The sequence below is a fragment of the Suncus etruscus genome, chromosome 15 (assembly GCF_024139225.1).
Source record: "Suncus etruscus isolate mSunEtr1 chromosome 15, mSunEtr1.pri.cur, whole genome shotgun sequence".
NCBI lineage: Eukaryota > Metazoa > Chordata > Mammalia > Eulipotyphla > Soricidae > Suncus > Suncus etruscus.
Window position 1 is genome coordinate 28028760 of NC_064862.1, and position 25959 is coordinate 28054718.

At 52.7% G+C, this 25959-nt stretch overlaps 1 protein-coding gene across 2 annotated transcripts in view; it reads right to left on the reverse strand.

Moving 5' to 3' along the window:
- The window catches only part of KDM2B (lysine demethylase 2B), a 100726-nt gene that overhangs the window by 57195 nt on the left and 17572 nt on the right, over positions 1-25959 (reverse strand). For both annotated transcript variants that reach the window (XM_049788896.1, XM_049788895.1), the window contains exons 5-9: positions 23913-24091; positions 23721-23827; positions 10954-11047; positions 8709-8862; positions 2848-2963 (exon numbers count right to left, since the gene is read on the reverse strand). In XM_049788896.1, coding sequence (XP_049644853.1) covers positions 2848-2963; positions 8709-8862; positions 10954-11047; positions 23721-23827; positions 23913-24091 — 650 coding nt within the window. The remainder of the gene's footprint in view (positions 1-2847; positions 2964-8708; positions 8863-10953; positions 11048-23720; positions 23828-23912; positions 24092-25959) is intronic.

Here is a 25959-nt window from a genome sequence, read left to right on the forward strand (position 1 = left end):
ACCTCATGGGAGTTAAAAATACACGGAAGTATCTCACTGTCTCCACATGGCAGGCAGGCGTGCAGTGCAATACTTTCTCCACCCTCTGAGCTTTCAAATGGAGGGGCAAGCTCTCCTATTCTTTGGGAAAGGGGGATGGAAGGAAACCCTGCAAGAAACCTTAGCACCTCTTGTTCTCATCTGCAGGCACACTGCAGGGTCAAGTCCCCCTAACACCCAAGCCAGAAAGAACACTTAAATCACAGGAAACCAGACCTGACTTCCTGAACCCAGCAAGCAGCTCAGGGGTCCTCTGGTCTAGGTGAGAGGTCACAAAAGCCTCGGGGCCACAAAAGCTTTCTCTTAAGACCCACTCCTGGAGCTAAGTCACAGCCATTTTCCTCTGTCCCCCCTCCCCACCCAAAATTGGTTTCCAAGCCAAGCCAGGTTGTAGAACTCTTGGAAAAAATAAAACCCAATGCAAAACTAATTTTAAATGGCCATAACCTTCAGAGTTCACAGGGTTGTAAAGAAACAAGCTGCAGCGAGCTGACAAGGAGCCCTGGCATTTCATCCGCTCTCTCCCGGCATCTTTTGTCTGCCTTGGCTCCTAAGACATAAACAATCGGGCCTTGTAGCCAAGCTCTCTCCCAAGACCCAGAAATCAAAGCAGATTAAACAGACTGCTGCTGGTTCCAGCCCAGCCTGCCCGCCAGTGCCTCCCCCCATCCACAGGCTTGTGGGGAAACAGCTAGGGGGCCTACACAAGCTAAGGGACACTGGACCTGGGGGGAAGGAGGCCCTGTGGCAGGATCCACCCCTCTTCCACAGAAGCTGAGAGCCTCGCTCTGCTCCATTACCTCCTCCAGCCTGCACAAAGGGGGGCTGGGCTCCTGAGTGAGGTGGGCCCCAAATCTGCCAGATCAGGGAGTGATCGGATTTCCCTGGGGGAGGGGGTTGGCTGCCAGGCAGGTTGCTGAAGCCTTCAGGAATTCCAGTCTGCCTCAGGCTTTCAGGAATTGCCTGGAAAGACGTGGGCCTGCCCGACTTCTCTAGTTCTAGATTTCTCCTCTCCTATCCCACACCTCCAAGTCAGCCAGCTCCCAAACCAGGCCCATTCTTCAGGGCCAGCCAAGGAACAGTTGGCCTGAGGCCCAGACAGCACGTGGACCAGCCTGTGAAACAACGGTTCCCCACACTCAGTGCCTTTTTGAGTGATCAGGGGTCACCAAGGCATGTGGGGAGACATCCATAAGAGGCACCAAATCCAGAAAACCAGCCCCAGAGCCTGGAGATTTGGCAACCTGAGAGGATCAAGTCCACATGGAAAGGCTCATTCTCCCACTGGGCACAGCTGACCACAAACTTCCCCTCAAATGGGTCCCCAGGAAATGAGATACCTGAAGGTCAGAGACTGCTAAAAATGTCAGGGACCAACATAGTTGCTAAGACTTGGATACATGCACTTTTGTAAACCAAAATGAGAAAAAAAGAGTGAGAAAGGTTGAGTGAGGGGTGCAGAGGACAAGCCAGTCCCGAGCAAGGGAAGCTGCATCTAGAACTTTCTTTGCTTCATGCCAAGGCAAAAAACCTAGCATGGTGCATAGTGCTATGCTGCATTATAGGTCAGCCTCCAAAAGGCTGGGAGCATTGACTGAAGCTCCGAAAACACGATGCAGCCAGAGAAGCCAACCACTAGAGTTCCCTGACGACGCCATGTCCCCAAGCAAGCCATCCATGGAGGCAGAAAGGAAGATAACTGTAGGAGCCACAGTCAGGGATAGGGGAAGGGCAGATTCTTTGGTTGGGATAAAGAATATTCTGCAACAGAGAGAGGAGGTGGCACAATGTTGTTTATGTGCCAGCTGCTGCTGAATTATGAACATTTTTTTTTTTTTTTGGTTTTTGGGCCACACCCGTTTGACGCTCAGGGGTTACTCCTGGCTATGCGCTCAGAAATCGCCCCTGGCTTGGGGGACCATATGGGACACCGGGGGATAGAACCATGGTCCATCCTACGCTAGCGCTTGCAAGGCAGACACCTTACCTCTAGCGCCACCTTCCCGGCCCCGAATTATGGACATTTTACTGGGTTGAGGAGCCACTCCTGGTAACTCTGCCCAGTGGGGCAGGGTACACTGTATCAGGGATGGAACCAGAGTCACACAAGCAAGTCATATGAATTACCACAGGGTCGCATCCCAGTGTCTCCAAGTAATTTTACAGCTATGAAGTACATTTCAATAATGAAAGAGGAAATAAAAATTCTAACAGAGAAAACAAAAGAAGAAATCTTGCCCCTCTTCCCCACCTGCTGGTTTCTCATTCCAGACCTGCCTTGAATGTCCAGGGACTCAGTTAGGCTCTAGTGTGGGGTAGGGACATCCACAGAGCAGAGGGAATGAGATAACGAATGGGAAGTTTCTCATCCCTGAAACTCAAGGTCTGAGGCATCCTTACTGTAACCTCCCCAAGGACACTCTTGGCCAGTACCAGAGCCAAGAGGCAGACCATGGGCTTGACACCCTGGCTTCCCAGGACATCATATCAGAAACGAGGTCTCCTAGGACGAAGAGCTAAGACCTAACCCTGACTCGGAGGCCCCAGCTCCCCAACAAATCACAGCAACAACAAAATTCCCCCACTCCCTTGGTGACTTTCTGGTACTTTCTCAAGAGACTTCCTCTTCTTTCCACACGGGAGGGAGCGGGGGTGGGTGTCTGGCTGCTGCTGGATGAGCGTGAACAGAAACTCCCAGAGCCTCTGGGTGGGGTTCTTTCTTGCCGGCAATTTGGTCAGGCGAGAGGCCCAGGAGCAGAAGGCCCCGTGGGACAGGCATCAGGCGAGAAGGAGGAACCGCTTGCTTACCCGTGTTCTGTCCTCGATCTCGTAGATGCGCAGCTGCATGGGCACGTTGAAGCTGTGCAGGATGTTTCCGCCAAACACCAGAGAGTCTACGGGGGTGTAGACAGCATGGATCCAACCTGCAGTGGGGAGGGGGGCAAAAGATGGGCTGGGGTCCAGACAGCGGACATGTGGGAACTGCTCAGGAGAGCTCAGAAAGCAGTAGAGGAGATGCTTGGGCTGCTGGCATAGCAAGTTGAGATTCCAGACCAACCATAGTGGGCTCAAGTAGCTGTCCCTGCTCCCCTCTCAAAGGGGATTCATCTCTGGCTAGATCCTGTTGAGGAGGTAGCAGAGATTGAACCCAGGTCCACAGCATGCAGGGTAAGTGCCCTCCCATTGTATTATGGTCTAGCCCCAGTTGTTGGTTTTGGGTCACACCCAGTGGCTCTAGGGTTAGTCCTGGTTCTGTGCTCAGAAATCTCTTCTGGCTGGCATGGGGGACCATATGGAATGCTGGGACCATATGGAATGCTGGAATTCGAACCAATGTCAGTCCTGGATCAGCTGCTTGCAAGGCAAATGCCCTACTGCTAGCTATGCTATTTCTCCAGCCCCCAGCACCAGTTTTTGAAGACAGACAATAGGCTTCACCTCATCCAATCTGACTAAGGTCCAGAGAGATAATACAAGGTTAAAGCACTTGCCTTGCATGTGGCCAACCCCAGTTGTATCGCCAATACCTCATGGTTCCCCTCAAACACCAAGGCTTATTCTTTTTTTTTTTTGTTTTGGTTTTGGGTTTTTTTTGGGGAGGCCACACCCAGCAGTGCTCAGGGATTATTCCTGGCTCTATGCTCAGAAGTCACTCCTGGCAGATTCAGGGGACCATATGGGATGCTGGGATTTGAACCACCGTACTTCTGCATGCAAGACAAATGCCTTACCTCTATGTTATCTCTCCGGCCCCACCAAGGCTTACTCTTTTTTTTTTTTTCTTTTAGTTTTTGGTTTTTGGGCCACACCCAGCAGCGCTCAGGGGTTACTCCTGATTATCTGCTCAGAAATAGCTCCTGGCAGGCACAGGGGACCAAATGGGAAGCCGGTATTCAAACCAACCACCTTGGGTCCTGGATCAGCTGCTTGCAAGGCAAAGGCTGTGCTATATCTCCGGCCCCACCAAGGCTTACTCTTGAGCAAAACCAGGAACAACCCCAGAGCACTAGTGAGTGTGGCCCCCAAAACCCACTCAGTCACCTCTCTCCCCTCCCCTGCCAATGCTGTGAGGTATGTAGAAAACCACCCTCTGTGGCCCCTAGTCCTTTAGCCCGTTTATCGTTCCAACTGGACCACAAAGGTCACCACGGCCTCAACTGAGGCCTGATGTCCTGCCCAGGTACGGATCCCCGACCACCCTCAATCCAAGACAACCTCTCACAGCACCTGATACCCAGTCCACACACATGATCCCCCAGCTTCTCTTTACCCTCAAGCTTCGGGCAAGTCTCTTTCTGTAGCCTGTGGCATGGCTGGCACCTCCCAAGCTCCTGAGGGCTGTGCTGGGGCCATACTTTGGGCCTTCTGGTCCTCTTACAGCTCTACAGCCCTACAACCCAGACTCCTTCACCCATACCTAGTAGACAGCAATCAGAGTCAGGCAAGCAGAGGCAGGATCACAAGGCTCCCGGACAATGAGAAGTGAGGGGGGGAACAACAGGGTCTCAGGATTAGGAGAGGAGGGGGTAGCCAACCCTGTAGGTGGGCCCCTGAGGCAAAGCAAGTCTAAGGCTAGGTAAAGTCACAACCCAAAAGAGCCAGTGATTTGATCACTGCAGTGGTTGGGAAAGAGGTGGGAATCCCAGGGAAGGGACCAGGGACCCTCACATATGGAGCCTATGCTGTACCCCACCCTACCTTGCACTTCCCTATCAAGTCAAAGGCCTGTAAGGCAGACTCTTGAGTTCAGAGGGTGGCAACATGAGAAACTTCAGGACCCAGAGAAGCTAGATTTCTGGGTGACGGAAAAGGGGACTAGAGGTCATGCTGGGATATTCAGCACTGGAATTGAAAAGACCCTCACAAAAAAGACCCCTAGTTTGTTGACTTGGAGGAGAATAAGTCCCACACAGGACCAGCCATACCCTCCCAGCCTCTTTCCTCAGATAAGACACATCAAGGCACCAAGATGCCAGTGGACATGCCCTGCTTGGAGAGCCCCAGCCAAGATGCATGGACACACAGGAACCAAAGCTCACTCGTCGCACACAGAAAGTCCCCTTTTGGGTAAGGCAGGTGCACCCTGGAAGCCACCACGGGGTTTCCGGGGCCTCCAGAGCCCTCAAAGTTCTATGTAGGTGAACCCCAAGTCCCAGTTTCTGCTCCACATTAACCATCCCCCTCAATCACATGTCCATGGATTCCAATGGTCGTGCCAACTCCTGTTCCTAGGGTAATGCTGGTTCTCCAGCCACATTGCCAGAGCCCAAAAAGGGCCACTCACCTACCAGGTCCCTTCCCACAGAGCATCCTGGGACACCCTCATCTGCAGGACCAGGTCAGGAGCCAGAGGGAAACAGGGTATTTGAAGTCCTGCTTCCAGGTTCCATGAATGAGACCCAGACATCCCTTTTGGACAAATATATAAGTTAGGACACATGAGGTAAAAATCCATTCAATAAAGGGGTGGGCCTTAAGTTCTATCTTTCCCAGGCTGGGGCTCACCCAGACCTCCCCTGCCCTCAGAGACAGGCATCCCATTTGCATCGTGACCCTGATTAATAGAGGATGTGGTGTGTGGAGGAGCAGGCAGATTACTAGTACTTCCAGACAGAACATTCTAGAACCTTCTGCCTGCTCTCTTCCCTGCATAGTACAGCCCCTGCCACAGCCAGCCTAACATCCATTTCAGGGCTCACAGCTTCCAGCAGGGCATAGCAGCATTGGGGAGCATCCCGTGTGTGCACACACCCTCCAACTCCCCGTGGCATCCTGTCCACCACACCCTGGGAGGAACCGAAGCCAGGAGGCCAGCACCAGTCAGGCCTCTGGGCCGAGTCACCCCCACACATAGAATTTTGTGGGGAACAGATCCTGTCCCACAGAAAGGGGGAACAAATAGCACTGTCTGGAACCGGAGGGGCAGGAGGGACGGAGGGCATGTGGAGTCTCATCCAACACACCGGATATTCAGCACTGGGAACTGAAAAGACCCTCACAAAGACTTCCTGTTAGCCTGACCCCTGAAGGACAGGGAATGGGTGAAACAGAGGCCTCAGGCTTCTCCCCACAAGCACCCAGAGTGAGCCCTGGGGCAAGCACCATGACTACTATGGGGCAGTGAGTCTAGCCTCTACTCCAGAGCCAGAGAGCTGGTCCCAGGGTAGAAACTGGCAGGCCAGAAAGGTGGCCAGCCTGAGGCAAAGTGACTGAAAAAGGAGAGTTGGCCTGAGGGCCTAAACTATTTCCGGCCTTGAGAAAGGAGAAGACAGAGACAAGCAGGCCTTTCCCGCAGGTCCTAAGAGGCCAGAGCTGAGGACAGAAGAGAAGCCCCACACCCTCCACTGCTTTGAACCCATTTCACACAGTGACCCCACTGAGACCCAGGTCACACATGGCAGGGTCACAGAGCTCCTTTCTCATGACAGGCCCTCCCTGGTGGCTCTCATGCCAAGACCAGGCAAGGAGAGAGCTGCAGGCAGCCAGAGCCGCTGGCTCCAGAGTTCTGAGCACCATCTCAGCTGTGCCAACCACTAGGATCTCTGGCCAGGAAGAATTTGACTTACATCCTCCGAGCTCTGTCCACACTGCCAAGTGTGCCATTCAGAAAGCTTCTCAATTGAGTCATGATTCTTCCAAAGTCATAAGGAGGGAGACCAGGTCCCCTGCCTGCTGTCTCCCTGGTTTGCTCAGAAATCACTCCTGGCAGGCTAGGGGGACCATATGGGATGGCAGGATTCGAACCATCATCCATTCTGGGTTGGCTGCATGCAAGGCAAACGCCCTACCACTGTGTTATCATGTGGCCCCTTTAAGGCTTTGTTTTGAATGTAAGAGTTACAATTATTTCACATTACATTAAAATTCAGCCCTGGGGCCGGGGAGATCGCATGAAGGTAAGGCATTTGCCTTGCATGCAGAAGGTCCGAATCCCAGCATACCATATGGTCTCCTGAGCCTGCCAGGAGCGATTTCTGAGCAAAGAGCCAGGAGTAACCCTTGAGCGCTGCTGGGTGTGACCAAAAAAAAAAAAAAATCAGCCCTAAGACAAATAAATAGAAGGTGGGGGATATAAGCTTTTCCTTAATGCTTACAGATAAGATAAATAACGTACACAAAACACTCACTGCTCAATAACTAGAGTTATTATTCACTAGAATTCACTTAGGCTGGCTGACAGAAGGAAAGGTCAAAACCAAAAATAAGGCCAAGGTGTGAGGTCACATCTGACTTCCTGTTCCCTGGGACAGTCTCACCTCCCCAAAAGTGTTCTCCTGACTCTTGGCTTTCCAGAGCAAAGGTTTTGGAAAGGAGAAGGCCCTGGGAAATCCCCACTTCTGAGCCTTGGACACTCCCTTCCTCCCTCGAGGTGGAAATGACTCCTTTCTGTCTCAGGTAAGCCTGGAACAGCTCAGAAGGACTCACTCACCCCTTTCTTTCTCATCACTCTACTCCTACAATGATCTTCCTCCTCCAGGCAGCTTTCCAAGGCCTGAAGAACCAGCACACCCAACACACAGTTCACATCAAACCCTTCATCAACGCATGAAACAACTTCTGGACATCTGGTTGACTTTTTTTTTTTTTTTTGAAGGGGATAAGGAGGTCATCCCAAAAAAGTGTTCCCAGTGAATCTTAGTTAACAAGGTCAGCAATTCTTGTTTTGTTTTGTTTCTGTTTTGGGGCCACACCTAGAGAGTGCTCAGGGGTTACTCCTGGCTATGTGTTCTCCTGGTGGAAGCCAGAGAGATAGCATGGAGGTAAGGCGTTTGCCTTGCATGCAAAAGGACAGTAGTTCAAATTCCGGCATCCCATACGGTCCCCTGTGCCTGCCAGAAGCGATTTCTGATCAGAGAGCCAGGAGTAACCCCTGAGCACTGCCGGGTGTGATCCCAAAACCAAAAAAAAAGAATCATTCTGGCTTGGGGGACCATATGGGACACTGGGGTATAGAACCATGGTCCGTCCTAGGTTAGCCGGGTGCAAGGTAAATGCCCTACTGCTGTGCCACAACTCCTCCAGCCCCAGGTCAGCAGTTCTAAGTGACTTAGAGCTCTGAAGGGCCCTGCAGTGCCAGACTCACTGATCCCCCATGGTGCTTAGGGACCTCTTCAGGAGCTGATCCCAGAAGAGCTGAGGGCCGTGCAGTGCCTGTGCTCTTGCCCAATACACTTTCTCTCTGGCCCCAGGTTGTTTTTTAAATTAGTGCTCAGGCGCCAGAGTGATAGCATAGTGGATAGGTGCTTGCCTTACACTACCAGGAATGACCCTTGAGTACAGGATCAAGAGTAACCTTTGAGTACCACTGAGTGCCCCCCCCCCCCCGCAAAAAATGTAGTATTCATATTTAGGAAAAAACAAAGATTGAATGGGGAAATGCTCAAAGGGTTGAGCTCAAAGGGCCAGAGCAATAGGCATAGGAAAGACGCAGGTCTTGTATGCAGCCGACCCGGATTTGATTCCCAGAATCCCATATGTTCCCCGAAGCATTGCCAGAAATAATCCCTGAGCACAATTTCATCTCCAAGAATGCCTGAAGAGGACTCACAGGGCCCTAGGGAGAAGAGAATCCTAATGTACAGGCAAGGAGATGCAGTATACATAGGAGAATTGCCCCCACCCCCAGTCCCCCAAGAGGGCATGGAGCATGAGGCTGAGCATGAACCTACCGGAAGGGATGAAGAACGTGTGGCCTTGCTTCAGTTCAATTCTCTGGCATCGCTCCACGCGGTCACCCAGGAAGATGTCGCTCTGTTTGCCTGACAGCACCCATTCCTCATACAGTGCCAAGTTGTGGAGGGTTGGGGGAATCAACCAGAAGATCTGGGAGGAAGAAGATGCAGTTACAAATCCAGGCCAGAGTCAGCTTTCAGCCAGGCTCTGACCATCTGCCTGGCAACGGGGAAGGCAGAGGAGTCAGGAAGGCCACCCCCATCCCCCGAGGGCCCAGGTTTACCTTTCAGGGTGCCCCTTGCCACCTCCTGGAGCCCCTATTTCGGTGGCAATACCAGGGTGGGGAAACCTCCCGGGTTGTGCTGCCGGCTTGTCGGGGAGGCAGAGGAAGGAGAGGAAGGCAATTTCCCCTCAACCGTTTGATAAAATGGCCTCATAAATAAAGCCCTCCTTGTGTGAGCCCTCAGCAAAGGGGAAAAGCCTCAGGCCTGAACGGAGCTGACATTCCACCCAGCCACAAATTTTTCCAACACATGGAGTACTGGCCTGCCCACAGAGAGCTCCGCACAGACCAGGCAGAAGTCCCCAAATACAGGATACCCCTGGATCTGCCCAAGCCCATCTCTGACTTCCAGCATCCTGAGGATGCGGGTGGTTGCACTGCAAGGTGGCACATTCCATGCTGGAATCACCCACATTCCATTTTCTTTCATTGTAAGGAGGTTCCCTTTTCTTTACTCATACTGTCTCAATAAAACTAATTAAAAATAAATAAATAAGTAAATAAAAAAGGGGGGCCGGAGAGATAGCATGGAGGTAAGGCGTTTGCCTTTCTTTTTTTTTTTTTTTTTTTTTGGTTTTTGGGTCACACCCAGTAACGCTCAGGGGTTACTCCTGGCTATGTGCTCAGAAGTTGCTCCTGGCTTGGGGGACCATATGGGACACCGGGGGATCGAACCGCGGTCCGTCCAAAGCTAGCGCAGGCAAGGCAGGAACTTTACCTTTAGCGCCACCGCCAGACCCCAAACCATACATTCCCTGACCGGGAATCGAACCTGGCGTTTGCCTTTCATGCAGGAGGTCATCGGTTCAAATCCCTGTGTCCCATATGGTCCCCCGTGCCTGCCAGGAGCAATTTCTGAGCCTGTAGCCAGGAATAACCCCTGAGCACTGCCGAGTGTGACCCAAAAACCACACACCAAAAAAAATAAAAATAAAAATAAATAAATAAATAAAATTAAAAAAGGTCTGGAGCCCAGACCTAAGCCATCGCTAGGATGGAGAACACGCCTGGCCCATGTGGTTCAGTTCTATGACCAGACCCACACCAGCCCATCGAACAGCAATTGAACACCCTGTTAAAAACTAAAAAGCTGGGGGCCGGTGAGATAGCATGGAGGTAAGGCATTTGCCTTCCATGTAGAAGGACAGTGGTTCGAATCCCGGCATCCCATATGGTCCCCTGTGCCTGCCAGGGGCGATTCCTGAGCGTAGAGCCAGGAGTAACCCCTGAGTGCTGCCAGGTGTGACCCCCCCCCAAAAAAAAAAAACCACAACGAAAAAGCTGGGGCCAGAGCAATAAACAGCGGTAGGGCGTTTGCCACGCAAGCGGCCGACCTGGGATGAACCTGGGTTTGATCCCCAGTATCCCATATGGTCCCCTTGCCTTACAGGAGAAATTTCTGAGCACAGAGTCAGGAGTAATCCCTGAGCACCACTGGCTGTAGCCCAAAAACCAAAAAAATTAAAATTTTTTAATAATTTAGAAATAAAAGGAGAGAGGGAGTAAATAAATAAATAAATAAATAAATAAATAAATAAATAAATAAATGAAAAAGCTCTCAGAGCCAGAGAGACAGTACAGAAAAGAAGGCACTTACCTCAAATCCTGCCGGCCTGAGTTCCAATCTCCATTACCACATATGGTTACTGACCAGAGACAGGAATGACCCTCCCAAAATGACCCATCCTAGATGACCCCCAAAATGAAGGAAATATATGAAAACCAGGGAGCCCTGTCTAGAGTTTCAATCTGGCCTGCTGCACTAAGAAAAGAATATCAGGGCAGGCTGTCACCAAGACATTGCAGTCTACTTGGCCTTCCCCTGGCAGGGAGAGAAAGTGGATGGGGTGGGGAGGGGTGAGGTGGGTGGTGATGGCCTTGAATGGGCAGATCAGGCTGGTGGGAGGGCAGGACAGAGGGAGAGGGGGCGAAAAGACAGGAGACACCAATTCACTCACCTTCCCTCCCCGGAACACATGGTACCACACAGACGTGCCGCCGAAGTCAATGTGGAAGTCGGTGAAGCAGCCCTTCACGCTCATCAGACAGTATCTGTAGGTTTGGGGAACAATCAGTGCCGCCCAAACGCCAGACAGCTGCCCTCTGTAGCTGGGGATTTTCTTGCCTTTTTTTTTTTTCAAACCCAAATGAAATTGAAACTCCCCACAGAGGAAGCCCCTGTGATCTGGTGACAGGTTTCAAGCACTGGCCACTTGCTCTCAGGCCAGGGAAGGTACTTCCTTTCCTCCTAAAGGTTCTTCCTTATCCTAGTAAGATTTTTTTTTTTTTTTTTTTTTAGTTTTTGGGCCACACCCAGTGGTGCTCTCAGGGTTAATGCCTGACTCTGTGCTTAGAAATCGCTCCTGGCAGGCTTGGGAGACAATATGGGATGCCGGGGATCAAACCTGGGTCAACGGAGGGTGCTATCACTCTGGCCCCACCTGTTCAAGTAAGAGGCTGAGGTGACTTTTTTTCCAGCCCGTCCTACCTGCAGCTCTCTCAAACTGCCTGCCTTAGGGCCGGGCAAGTACAAAGACTGACCCAAGTTCAATCCCCAGCATCCTATATGGTTCCCAGCCTATATGGTTCCCCCACCAAGCTCTGCCAGAGTAATTGCTGAATGCAGTCAGGAATACTGATGGATGTAGCCCAAAAACTAAAAATCAAAAAAAAAATCTGCCCGCCCCCCTTAACAACAGCTGGGCCCCCTGGAATTCAGCTGTGATTCATCCTCCTGGCTGTCAATCACCCATTGAATCTTCATTCAACCAACAGTCATTTACTGAGTCTCGAATCTGGACTTAAGAGAGAGGTTTCAGCACGCCCGAGACCTACACTCTGTCGGTTGAGACCATCACAGAGCACACTGCACCACTGCACACAGCTGGCCAGAAAAGCTGTGACTGATTGTGTGAAGCAACAGCCCAGCCCCAAAAGTCCAGGGCCACCGCCACAAAGGAACACGGCAGTCGTGCAGGAATGTGTGTAGGAAACACCCCGGACTTAGAGCCAGACAGAGACTGGTGGTGGCAGGGGCGGGAGAGAAACAGGGGAAGAGGGCTGAGGGACTCCTGATGGAGTTATTTCATTCGAGGTTGATGAAAATGTTTCCCAACTGCAACTGCATGGCTCGGAGAAACATGCACAAAACCAGTGAATTGTGCACTTGGCAATGGACGAATGAACCAACGAAAGGTGCAGAATTCCTACCTCTATGAAACTGCTAAAATAGAAAATAAAGGATTAAGAGAAGCCTGGAGGGAGATGGGGGCGGGCCTGCAGGGTAGAGTGGAGGGTGAGTGTCCTTCCAGATAAATCTCCCTCCCTCCCCTGCACACAGCCAATGCTCCTCCCAGGCTCACAAGTACCCTCCAAGGGGTGGGGAGAGCTGGTGGAAAAGGGGGACAGGATTTCCAAGTCCAGGCCTGGGCAGACAGGGTGCGAGGCACCTCCGACCTTCTCACAACTCCTTCCCACAAGAGCCACCATTTGTGGCAGGGCAGAGATGGGCGGCCTCCCCACCACAGGCAGGCCTCAAGCACCCTTCAGACACCTCCAGAGGCCATCACACCCCTGCTAATCCCACTGACCTCTTCCCCCAGCCCCACCCCCACTGTACTTTGCTTTTCCAGGGTTAGGGAAGAGCAGAGGGGCAGGGTAGGGTCAGGCAGGGGGGCCCAAGTGGGGATGACAGGAAGGGATGCGGGCTGGACTGGGAGGGTGACTGGGGGGATTCTAGGCCCAACCCTCTCCCTGGGCTGCCTTTTGCACCTCACATTCAGGTGGACCCTGGGCTAGGCAGTACGCAGGCAGCTTGCCCCACGGCCCTCCTCCGGATAGGCTGGAAGGAGCCTCCAGCGTGAGCCTGACAAATCAGGAGGCCTGCCCGCACCTCGGAGCCCCGCTGCCTAGCAACCCCATCTGAGGGGCGCAGTTGACAGCGCGGGGCTCAGCACCGCAGACAGGCGCTGCCACTGGGCGGTTCAAGTCCTCACTCTGCTGGCTGCACACCCTTACGGGTTGGGGTCGTCCCCACCCACCTATGGGGACCCAGGGGGCCCAATTCTCTCCAGGGGCAGGGGGATGCAAGGCTTGGGATTGAAGGGGCTTCTGGCTCTGACCCCACCCACCCCCAAAGGCCACGATGCCCACTTGTCTCCAAGCACCATTTCAAAATAGCAGCCGTGTTCCCAAAGGCACCACTTGGGTTTGTTTTTCCATCATCGCCTTTTTTTCCCCGTTTTAATCTCAACCTTGGTTCCCACCCTCCTCCCTCTCTCCCTCCCAGTCCTCACCCAACAGTGGAGGGAAAACAACTCAAGTGCAAGGGGTGGAGAGGGGGTTTCCTCTCGCCAACGGTGCCAAGGGAGCAGAAGTGAGCTGGGGCGCACGATGGGGGGCACCCCAATCTCCCCTTCTGACCTGCCCAAAGCTTCCCCCCAGCAAGTGCAACTGCACCCCCAACCCCAAAACCCCATAGCAAAGCCTTGGGGTGGGGTTCGTGCAAGGAAAGTTCTGCAAGTTCAGCTCCCTTGCAACGGACCCTCCCAGCCACCACCTTCCCAACCCCAGCAACCCAGCGGCGACCTAGGGGGTTAGGGGGGCACCATCAGACCCGCCCCTTGGGGAAGGCTCCTCCTCCTCCTCCTCCTCCTCCCCCAGGGCCCTCATTTCATTTCCTGGCGGCCAGGCCACAGGGTCATCCCTCCCGCAATTGGCAGCCTGGGTGGCTGTGACAGGCCGGGCTTTTGTCCCGGTCCCTGCTAGCCTTCGCCTGGCCGCGCGCGCGCCACCGGGGCTTGGGCACGCTCTGTGCCATCATGCCCAAGCGAGCCCCGCCACGCCACCGGGTCGCCCCTCGTTCGAGCATGACGCCGCCTTTGCACTGACCTCCACGCACGACTCGGCTTGGCTCGGCTTCCTCTCGCAAAGCCAGGCACACCGCAGTCAGTCACATGGGCAGCCCGGCTCGGAGCCACGGCCGCCCCGACCGAGCGAGCGAGCGAGCTCCCCGCGCGCGCCCAGCCCAGTGCGCCCAGCCGGCCTTCCGCCGTGGCCGCCCCCTTGCCCGGAAAGCCACGCCCCTGCACCCCCACCCCATCCTAGCCCCGAGTGCTCCGGCAGGCGTGGGGGGGCTGCAACCCCAGGATCCGCCCCCACACCCTCCCCTGAGCTTTAAGGAGAGGGTGCGTTCCCACCGCAGCAGCAGCAGCAGGCCCAGAGCCGGGCTGGGCGCGGCGTTGCACGGCGGGGGTTCCCCCCACCCGCTGCACCTGCAGCAGCATCAACTTTGGGGAGCCCTTTCCGCATGCATGCAACTTGGCCAAACTCCTCCTCCATCTCCCCCTGCAGCGGGGGCACCTGGAGGGCTGCAAGGCAGCGGCGGCGTCGGAGCACACCCCACTTTCACGCCGCACACCCCACTTTCAGCACACTGCAGCCCCGGGAGACACAAAGGGCTGATCGGATTGAGGGGCGACGCGGGGCCGGGACCATGCAAAGCGGCTTCCCCCGGCCTCGATGGAGCTGGAAGAGAGAGGAGGAGAAAGGGGGTGCCCGGGCAGACCCGCCCAGCCTAGTTACCCTTGGAGTGGAGATGGCCATGCAGCTCCGGCTCCAGCTCTCTCCCGGGCGTACTAGGAGGCCGAGTCCCCCGCGCAGCGCAGAGCAGCGCTTCCAGGCCCCGGCCCGACCGCTCGCTCGCTCGCTCGCTCGCTCGCTCGCTTCCTTCCTTTCCTTCCTTCCTTCCTTCCTCGCGCTGAAACTGAACACCCCGCGCGCGCCCTGGAGGGGAGGGAGGCCCGGGCCGCACAGGGAAGCAGGCTCCCAGGGACAGCGTGACAGCACCCTGACCCCAGGTGGGTGGGTGGGGAGCACCTGGGGGACTCTCCCCACCAGTGCTCACTCATAAGCACTCACTCGGGAATCCCCTTTTCCCTATGCAGTCTCTGTGCCTGCGCCCAGGAGAAAGGGCTAGGAGCTGGTTGGGAGTTGGGAGGGTCTGCCCCTATCGAAGCCAGAAGTGCTGTGTATGTAACATGGGACAACTTCCTTTTCGTTTTTTATTTTGGGTCACACCCAGTAGCGCTGTTGAAATCACTCCTGCCAGGCTCCAGGGACCATATGGAATGCCGGGGATCAAACCCGGGTTCGTCCTGGGTTGGCTAGGTGCAAGGCAAATGCTCTCGCCCTACAGCTGTGCTATCTATTGCTCTGGTCCTCCTCCTCCTCTCTGAGCCATTTCCTCAGCTGACTGGAGACCTGAAATCCAAAACTCCACCCATACAGGTGTTCACAGATGGGGGCTCTCACCCCCCCCCCGAGTTGCTGTGTAAACCCCACAAAATAGAACTGCCATGGGGCTGGAGAGATAGCATGGAGGTAAAGCGTTTGCCTTGCATGCAGGTCAGTGGTTCAAATTCTGGCATCCCATATGGTCCCTGAGCCTGCCAGGAGCGACTTCTGAGCTCTGAGCATAGAGCCAGGAGTAACCCCTGAGCACGGCCGGGTGTGACCCAAAAACCAAAAACCAAAAAAAAAAATAATAATAATAATATATATATGAGGAATTGCCGTGGAATGCCCTGAAGATGAACTTTGGCTTGCAGGACATGTGGCTTCCTACAGGGTTGTTTAAGTGCTCACCCATTCACCCTTCTCAGAGTTCCTTAACCTCCCTCCCTCCTGTCCCCCCACAAACATCTACTCTGCAGCTTACAGTCCAGCCTAAGCCCCACACAGACCACTTTTTTTTTTTTTTTTTTTTTTTTTAGGAAAGGGTCACAACCAACTGTGCTCAAGGGCCACTCCTGGTTCTAGTTGGGAATCACTCCTGGAGGTGATCGGTTTGATTATTTGTTTGTTTGTTTTTGGGTCACACCTGGCAGTACTCAGGGTTTACTCCTGGCTCTAGGCTCAGAAATTGCCCCTGGCAGGCACAGGGGACCATACGGGATGCCCGGGATTCAAACCACCATCCTTCTGCATGAAAGGCCTTACCTCCATGCTATCTCTCCGGCCCCTTATTTATTTTTAAAAATTTATTTATTTAGGTTTTTGAGCTACATCCGGTAGTGCTCAGGGGTTACTCCTGGCTCTGCGCTCAGAAATTGTTCCTGGCAGGCATGGGGAACCATACAGGATGCTGGTGATCTGTCCCATGTCAGCAGCATGCAAGGCAAATGCCCTACTGCTGTTGTATTGCTCCAGCCCCCCAGAAGGGAACCTGGTTAAATGTTTCCCCATGTATATGTTTTGTCTATTTAACAATAATATTGCAGGATCAGAGAGAGCTCATTGGCGTGGCAACAGGCTTTACATGGAGGACCTATGTTCAATTCCCGGCATAACATAGTCCCAAACACCACCTGGAGTGAACCCCCAGGTCCTGAGAAACAAGTAGCCCCTACGCACTGCCAGGTGTGGCCCAATAAACTATAATAAATGATAATGTTAATATTTCTGCGGCCAGAGTGATAGTATGGTTGGCAGGACGCTTGTCTTTCAGGTAGCCAACCTGGATTCTATGCCGAGCATCCCATGTAGTCCCCAACCCCACCAAGAGTGATCTCTGAGCAGAGTCAGTAGGAAGCCCTGAAGCACAGCAGGTGTGGCTCTAAAACATACTTTTTCACGGACAAATACCCCATCTTATTTTGAACAGTCATTGTGCTCTTGAGAAAGAGTTGGTAACAAATAAAAAGGGCTAAAAGAGGAATTCCTGAGAGCTGGAGCAGGCCCTCCCTTGTGGGAGAATTACTTTTGTAGAATAGCCCCAGTTCCTTTTTGTTTGTTTTTGTTTGGGGCCACACCCATCGGTGCTCAGGGGCTACTCCTGGCTCTGCACTCAGAAATCGGCCCTGGCAGGCTGGGGGACCATATGGGATGCCTGGAATCGAACCGGGTTCCTCACAGGTGGGCCGCATGCAAGGCAAATAAATGCCTTACCGCTGTGCTATCTCTCCCACCCCCTTAGTTCTTGATTTCAGGGACCCCCTGCCAGATCCAGGAAGTCACCCAATAACAGCATTGCCTGAATTATGACTTACGACTTTATCCTTCTCCCAGCTGAAACTCCATCCTCAAATGTGGAACGTATCAGGACACTCCTCCCCGCTTCTCCCAATAGGTGACCAAGTGTTTGGTCTGGCCAACATTTTTTTTTTTTTTTGACTTTTGGGTCACAACCGGTGGTGCTCAGGGTTTACTCCTGGCTCTGCTCTCAGAAATCGCTGCTGGCAGGCATGGGGGATCCTATGGGATGCTGGGATTCGAACCACTATTAGTCATGGATCAGCTGTGTACAAGGCAAATGCCCTACCTCTGTGCTATCTCTCTGGCCCCAGGTCTAGCCAACTTTTTACTGAAAACGAAATGTTTTTTAGAAGTCAGCTATCCACAAGGCATGCCAACCTCCAGTGTTCCTTACTCTCGGGCAGCTACATCCATTGCTTGAGGACTTCAGTTTCCTATCTGTTACCATGGGGACTGAAACACTCACTTCCAGTAGCTTTGAGACAATCATACTAAGAAAATACTACCTCCTGGGCTCACGACAGAAGAGAAAACACAGTTTTTCATTTTTTCCTCTTTGAAAGAAAGAGGCAGAGGAAAAGCCAGGAATCCCGGACCCAGAGTCTGAGTGGTCTCCTCCTTACCCGTGGCCCTGGAACTTTCTCTAGCTTTGTTTCTGTGTGTATTCCACAGGGATGAGCCTACACGCTGCCTGCAAACAAGCCAGACCTGAGCATTATAAAGCGGGTGTAGGTCAGACAGAGAACAGTTCTGGGATAAAGTATGGTCAATGTGGAGTAGAGTGGAAAACAAAGAAGTAGGGTGCAAATGGCAGCTGGGGCCTCTCCATGTCTTCACAAAGCGAGAGGGGACAGTGATGGAGGGGCAGACACTCTGAGGAGACATAAATTGCTATGGTCTTTGGGTTATTGTTTCTTTTAAAATAGTAAACTTTGGGGCCGGAAAGATAGCACAGCGGTGTTTGCCTTGCAAGCAGCCGATGCAGGGCCCAAGGTGGTTGGTTCAAATCCCGGCGTCCCATATGGTCCCCCGAGCCTGCCAGGAGCTATTTCTGAGCAGACAGCCAGGAGTAACCCCTGAGCATTGACAAGTGTGCCCCCCCCCCAAAAAAAAAGGAAAAAGTAAACTTTGGGGCCAGAGAGATTGCACGGCGGTAGGACATTTGCCTTGCATATGGCAGATCCAGGATGGATCTGGCTCTATCCCCCGGTGTCCCATGTGGTCCCCCGAGCCAGGAGCTATTTCTGAGCACATAGCCAGAAGTAATCCCTGAGCGCCACCAGGTGTAGTCCAAAAACCAAAAACAAAACAAAAAATTAGTATAAATTTTTTGGGGCCAGAGAGATAGCACAGTGATAGGACGTTTGCCTTGCACGTGGCCGACCCAGAACAGACCCTGGGTTCGATTTCTGGCTTCCCATATGATCCCCCAAGCCTGCCAGGAGCAATTTCTGAGTGCAGAGCCAGAAGTAACATGAGGGTCGCAGGTGTGGTCCAAAGACCAAAAATAAATAAATAAACTTTTGGATAAATCTGCTGTTATGCAGCAATAAATATAGGGGGAATCCCATATAATTATCACTGTTTAAATCAAAAGAACAAAACCTTTTTGTTTGGTTTTAGGACCACACCCAGTGCCTCTCAGGGGTTACTCCTGGCTCTGCATTCAGAAATCGCTCCTGGCAGGCTTGGGAACCATATGAGACATCTAGAATCGAACCCGGGTCCATCCCAGGTCAGCTGAATGCAGGCAAACACCCTACTCCTGTGCTATCACTCTGGCCCCGTGTTCTCTCTTGAGAACTTTACTCTCTCTTTTCTTTTTTCTTTTTTTGGTTTTTGGGTCATGCTCGGCAGCACTCAGGGGTTACTACTGGCTCTGCACTCAGAAATCACTCCTGGCAGACTCTGGGGACAATATGGGATGCCAGAGATTGAACCCAGGCCAGTCCTGGGTTGGCCGCGTGCAAGGCATATGTCCTTCCGCTGTGCTATTGCTCCAGTCCCCAAAAGAAATTTTCTGAGATGTATAATTCTGTACAGCCAAAACATTTCTGCTGGGTAGGGGTCATAGCTCAGCAGGAGGTACTTGCTGTGCTTGTGAAACCCTGGGTTCAAGCCCCACCACCACCAATATATAAATGTGCTGTAGAGAGAGGCAGACGCAAGATGCACTGATTGACTGTTCTCATCCACATTACCCTTATCACCTCTTAAAATTAGTCTTTTTTTTTTTTTTTTTTTTGGTTTTTGGTTTTTGGGCCACACCCGGTGTTGCTCAGGGGATCCTCCTGGCTGTCTGCTCAGAAATAGCTCCTGGCAGGCACGGGGGACCATATGGGACACCGGGATTCGAACCAGCCACCTTTGGTCCTGGATTGGCTGCTTGCAAGGCAAACGCCGCTGTGCTATCTCTCCGGGCCCCGAAACATAGATTCTTGTAGGGAGAAGAGACAACTGAATAAGCAATGAAGACTAATTTTAAGGGCCCGGAGAGATAGCTCAGCGCGTTTGCCTTACAAGCAGCCGATCCAGGACCAAAGGTGGTTGGTTCGAATCCCGGTATCCCATATGGTCCCCTGTGCCTGCCAGGAGCTATTTCTGAGCAGACAGCCAGGAGTAACCCCTGAGCACCGCCGGGTGTGACCCAAAAAACAAAAAACTTACACAGGATTCTCAATATAAGGACTGAACTATTTGGGGAGGGGGGTTGTTTATGCCTCACCTGGTGAGCTCAGGGGTTACTCCTGACTCTGTGTTCAGAAATTGCTCCTGGCTCAGGGGACCATAGGGATGCCAGGGATCGAACCCAGGTTCGTCCTGTGTCAGCTGTGTGCAAGGCAAATACCCTATCAATGTGCTATCGCTCCAGCCCCAGAACTGAACTTTTTTATTTATTTTATTTATTTATTTATTTTTTGATTTTTGGGTCACAACCGGTGGTGCTCAGGGGTTACTCCTGGCTCTATGCTCAGAAATTGCTCCTGGCAGTCTCAGGGGACCTTATGGGATGCCAGGATTCAAAACACCACCATTTCTCCTGGGTCAGCTGCATGCGAGGCAAACGCCCTACTGCTGTGCTATCTCTCTGGCCCCAGAACTAAACTTTTTATTTATTTTTTATTGGGGGGGGTTTGGGGGTCACAACCGGCAGTGCTCAGGGGTTCCTCCTGGCTCTACACTCAGAAATTGCTCCTGGCAGGCACGGGGGACCATATGGGATGCCGGGATTCGAACCACCATCCTTTTGCGTGCAAGGCAAATGCCTTACCTCCATGCTATCTTTCTGGCCCCCAGAACTGCTTTTTAATTAATTTTTTTTTGGTTTTTGGGTTACACCCAGGAGCGCTCAGGGGTTCCTCCTGGCTTTATGCTCAGAAATCGCTCCTGACAGGCTCGGGGAACCATATGGGACGCTGGAATTCGAACCATGGCCCTTCTGCATGCCAGGCAAATGCCCTACCTCCATGCTATCTCTCCGGCCCTAGAGCTGAACTTATTTTTTTTTTTTTTTTGGTTTTTTGGGTCACACCCAGCGTTGCTCAGGGGTTACTCCTGGCTGTCTGCTCAGAAATAGCTCCTGGCAGGCACGGGGGACCATATGGGACACCGGGATTCGAACCAACCACCTTTGGTCCTGGATCGGCTGCTTGCAAGGCAAACGCTGCTGTGCTATCTCTCCGGGCCCAGAGCTGAACTTTTTTAAAGGAAATCTTTCAGGGCTGGAGAAACAGCACAAGTGGGTAGGGCACTTGTCTTGCATGTGGCTAACCCAGATTCCATCCCCAGCATTCCGTATGGTACCCTAGTTACTGCCAGGAGTGATCCCTTAGTGCAGAACCAAGTTAATCCCTGAGTAGCACCAGGTGTGGCCCCCCAAAAAATACAAAAATAAATAAATAAAGGAAATCTTTCAGAAAGAAGAAAAAAGAAAAAAAGAAAAAGGAAAGAAAGCTGGGAGGAAGCTCAAAGATCTGGAAAATAGGCTCTGCATGGAGCCTTGTGTTTAATTGCCAGTACTACTGGAATGACCGCTCCCAAGTAAAAGGGGGGAGATGGAGGCCCAATAAATAGCACAGCAATAGGGCGTTTTGCCTTGCACACGGCCGACCCAGGTTTGATTACTAGCATCCCATATGATCTCCCAAGCCTGCTAGGAGTGATTTCTGAGCACAGAGCCAGGAGTAACCCCTGAGCGCTGCTGGGTGTGGACCAAAAACCAAAAAGAAAATGATAGCATAGCAGCAAGGCATCTGCCTTGAACACTGCTGACCCAGGGTTTAATCCCAGGCATCCCATTCCCTCTGGTCCTCGCTAGCCTGCCAGGAGTACGGTCCCCAGGAGTAATTTCTCAGGAGTGACCCCTGAGCACTGCAGAGAGTCCCCCCCACCCCCCAGGCAAAAAAAAGTCCAACGAGGTTTCGGCAAGGAAGAGAGCTCAGAGGGCTGAGTACTTTTGCAGATTTGCATGCTGGAGACCTGAGTTCATCCCATCTGCTAACACAGAGCCAGCAATAGGCTCTGAGCACTGCTGGGTATGGCAATAACAACAATAAAATCTCCCCAAAGTTTTCCAAAGTTCCAAGGAAAAATGCAGACCCCTTCCTGAGGTACCTTAGACCCTGTTCAGTCTGACCCTCAGACCCTTCCCTTTACTCCCTCCTCACAGCCAGTAAGTTCTTCCTAGCCCAGACTAGGCCTCCCCAAGGCCCGCCTGATTACATCTCCTGACCAGGGGAGCTCTCTGGCATGCAGGCTCCTCCTGTGACTGTCCCAACTGCAGGTGCCATCCTCTACTACAGGCTTCTGGAAGCTCCAGGAGGGCAGAGTTTGTCCAGTGTATGTCCAGCACCCAGCACAGTCAGATTATTCAACTCAGGCTAAACCACAAATCAATTGATGCATCAATGAGAGCTAGAAATGGCTTTTTAACAAAGTACCAACACACTCCTTCCAGGAGCTCCAGCTTCTCTTCCTTCCATTCCTGAGGACTCCCCCAAGCATCTGTCCTTTTAGGATTCACCTCCACTTAGACACGGACCTAACACAGCCACAAGGCATGGGCCCTACTGCTGAGCCCCAACCCCAGCCTCCTCCTTTAAGGCCCAGCTATGGGGCTCTGGAGATGGTTCTAAGCATGAGATGTTTTATGGAAACTCCGGGTTTGATCCCCAGCACCAATGGGTACCCTGGATGCTGCCAGGAGACTTCCATGCATCAGTTGGCGTAGATTCCTTACTCTGAGAGAAGAGTCTGTAAGCACTAGACAAACAGGCATTCTCTCCCCATGACCTGTTTCCCGAGTGACAGACAGGGTCCCTCTCTGCAGAGGCAGGCTCCAGTCTGCTCATTCCTCAACCGCACTCTGCTTCAACGATCAGAACAGAGGGGGACTGAAGCCCTGCCCACCCCCACCCCAACTGTGTCTGCCCTTGAAGCAGCCCAGATCCAAAGGGTCCAGGGGCTTCAGCTCTGAAAGGAGGAAAAGTCTGTGGAATGATTAAAGGCAGAACAAACACGTAAGCTTAAAAGCAAAGCCCAGAGCAACCCGTCCTGGCCTCCCTCCCTGGTGCAGAAAAATGAAGGGCACAGTGAGTGGAGTGTGTGACTGTAATGCCCAATGGTCCTGGCCAGGGCTGAAGTGAGAGGGGCTAATGGGCTTGTAGTCACCAGAGCAAACTCTCCTCAGAAGCCAGATCCCTGCCTGGCACAGCCACTTGCCATTGTCATTCGTCCCCCTTATCCAGGAGAAAGAGCCCAAGGAGATGCCTGCCACCCCCAGTTTGTCGGTCAGGCCCTAAAGCATGCAGGGCTCCCAGGTGCCTCTGCCTACAGGAAATGACAGGTCCACAGACTGGCTAGTGACACAGGAGGGGGCTCCCCTCTCAACCCAGAGGCAACCTCCACTAAGTGGGTGTGTGTCAAGAAAGCCGGGTTAGTAAGAGCCCCTGAGATAAGCTGCTCGGGAAGATCTTCCAGAGAAGAAGGCCCAGGTCTTCTCAACCAGGGGCCAAAGAACACCAGGCCCAAGACCTCAGCAAAAGCAAAGCTTTTGGAGCCAGAGAGATAGCACAGCGGTAGGGCGTTTGCCTTGCACGCGGCCAAATCCAGGATGGACCTGGGTTCAATTCCCGGCATCCCATATGGTCCCCCAAACCTGCCAGGAGTGATTTTTGAGTGCAAAGCCAGGAGCAACCCGAGTGCCACTGGGTGTGGCCCAAAAGCAAAACAAAACAAAACAAAACAAAAAAAGCAAAGCTTTCACAATGGACATGTGCCCCCCCCAAAAAAATGAAATGACAGTCCTTTTAGCACACTTGCAGTAAACAAACGTCTAGTGGACATGCATGCACATGCAGATACACTCGCAGAGTCATATAAGATACACACCTGCAAGTAAATATAAGCAAACACACACACAGGCACACAATAGCCTCATAACTTCCCCTCTCAAACCCCAGCCCCCAGGAGAGCTGTCAGGGAAATCAGGGTCTCCCTGGCTGGAGACTCCACCTCCCCCACCAGGAGAGGGCAAAGTCCACTCACTTCCTGCAGAGGAGCCCATGCTGCCCAGCCCAGAGCCCTTGGCCCCAGAACAGCCGCCTCACTCCCTCAGGCGGCCACAAAGCGATGCACAGTCCCAGGCTGGCAGTGCCCTACTCTGGTACCCCTGCCCATAACACTCTCTTACTTCTTCACTTTGGGGTACTTCATCTCCGCAAGGGCATTGGTGGCTTCCGTCTGCTTCTCCTTCAGGTGTTGGGGCCACATGTTGTCTACCCAGTCCACCAGATCCACCTGCAAGGCCAGCCATCAGCCCGTGTGAGGGACCCCATCACCCCCTCCCCGGGGCCTGGAGGGGGGCTGCAGAAGGCGGCCCTACCACAGTCGGACGCTTGACCAGGTGCTCCAGCTTCGTATGGCTGAACTCCAGGCTGATGACGTTGTAGAGCTTGTCGCGCTGGGCCTCGGGTGTCTCGTAGTAGCGCACGAACTGTGACAGGCTCATCTCCGTGCCCTTCTGCGTATTCACGTCCATCACATCCACCAGCCGACGGCTCCCTGGGGGCGCAAGCCAGGTTGCAAGCACTGCTAGGCCACAAGGCAGCTATTTCTCCAGGGAGCATCCCAGACCGGGTCAAGGGACCTCAGCTAGGGGTGCTCCCCACCCCACTCTCCTCACAGCTCTCTGGGGAGCGCAGGGCTTGACAGTGGTCTCCAGGCAAACCCTGCTGCAATCAAGGCCTCCTGTCCCCTTCCATTCTACGACAGGCCTGTCTTTTTTCAACCCTGTGACAGTACTGTTCCTTCCCATGGACAGGGCTCTGTCCCTTCAGTACTGTGCTGTGCAAAAGGTCCCCTATCTTCTCTCAGCCCTGTGACAGGTTCCCTGTCCCCTCAACCCGGTGAAAGCCTCCCACACACCTCTCTCAGCTGGGACAGGCTCCCTGTCACCTTTCCTCCCTGTGACACATTCCATCCCCTCAGCCCTATGACAAGGTTCCCATCTCCTTGGCCCTGTGACAGGCCACCTTCCACTGGGCAGTGTGGCCCCCTCCATCCTTCATCCTCCTCACCCTCCTTCGCCGAATCACCAACAGAACTACTGTAGCCTCGCCCTGGGTCTTCTTTTCCTTTGATTGGCTGACAGGAAGGGTTGTACCTACAGTTCTGAAAGTGCTAGGCACCACGTTGGGGCTGAAGGGCATCACTTCTTCCTATTACATGATAGGTCTCCTCGTGTCCCTCCACAGTGGGTGTATGACAAGGTGGTTCGGGATGGAGCTTGAGCCATATTACAGCCGGAAGAGTGTTTGCCTTACATGCTGTCAATCTGGGTTTGATCCCTGGCATCTCAAAAGGACCGCCGAGACTGCAAGGCGTGATTTCTGAGCGCATAGTCAGGAGCAACCCCTAAGTGCCAAAGGATGTGGCCCAAAAAACAAAACTGAAAAAACAAGTGTTCTTTTTTGTAACTAAAACCCAACCACAAACATGTTTGTAATCATGGTGCTTAAATAAAAATATTAAAAAAAAATTTTTTTAAATAAAAAAAAAAAAGAAGAAAAAAAAAAACAAGTGACTGAGAACAGGGTGGCACCTCTAGGCTCGGTGCAGTCCATCGCTGGCACTGTCCGAGGAAGAAAACCCTCAGGGCAGCCCCAGTGACAAACTCTGAGGGGATTCTGATCCATTGGGTTCTGTGTCCACATCGAGAATGTGGGCAAAATCGAGTAACAATTACCAGAGGCAAGGAAACGTCAGTTAAATGGGATGGCTGAGAAAGAGGAAGCAGACAGACTCCATAGCAGCTGCCCAGTCCTATTGAATGATGAAAGACTATCACCTCCTGCCTTGGCACCACATATTGTCCAGAAATAAATCCCTGAGCACAGAACCAGGAGTAAGGCCTGAGTGCCACAGGATATGCCCCCTGAGGGGGAGGGGCACAGGTTGTGCCTCAGAGCACCTCCTTCAAATGCATAAGGCCCTGGATCTGACCTCCAATGCCCCCTCCACATCCACACACTCTTTGCCTTTTTTTTTTTTTTTTGGTTTTGTGTCACACCCGGCAGTGCTCATGGGTTCCTCTTGGCTCTACGCTCAGAAATCGCTCCTAGCAAGCTTGGGGCACCATATGGGATGCCACATGGGATTTGAACCACCGTCCTTCTGCATGCAAGGCGAACACCTTACCTCCATGCTATCTCCCCAGCCCCTCTCCCCTTTCTTTTGATGGCAATACCGTCCAATTACTCTGCAAAGCAGGCTTCACTTTGGAATTCACTGATTGGAATTTTGTTTAGTTTTGGGGCCACATCCAATAGTGCTCAAGAGCTACTGAGCACAAACTTTACTGAACAAAATTGTCTGGTTCTAGGGGCCAGGAGTGGTAGGACAGCAATAGGGCATTTGCCTTGCACACAGTT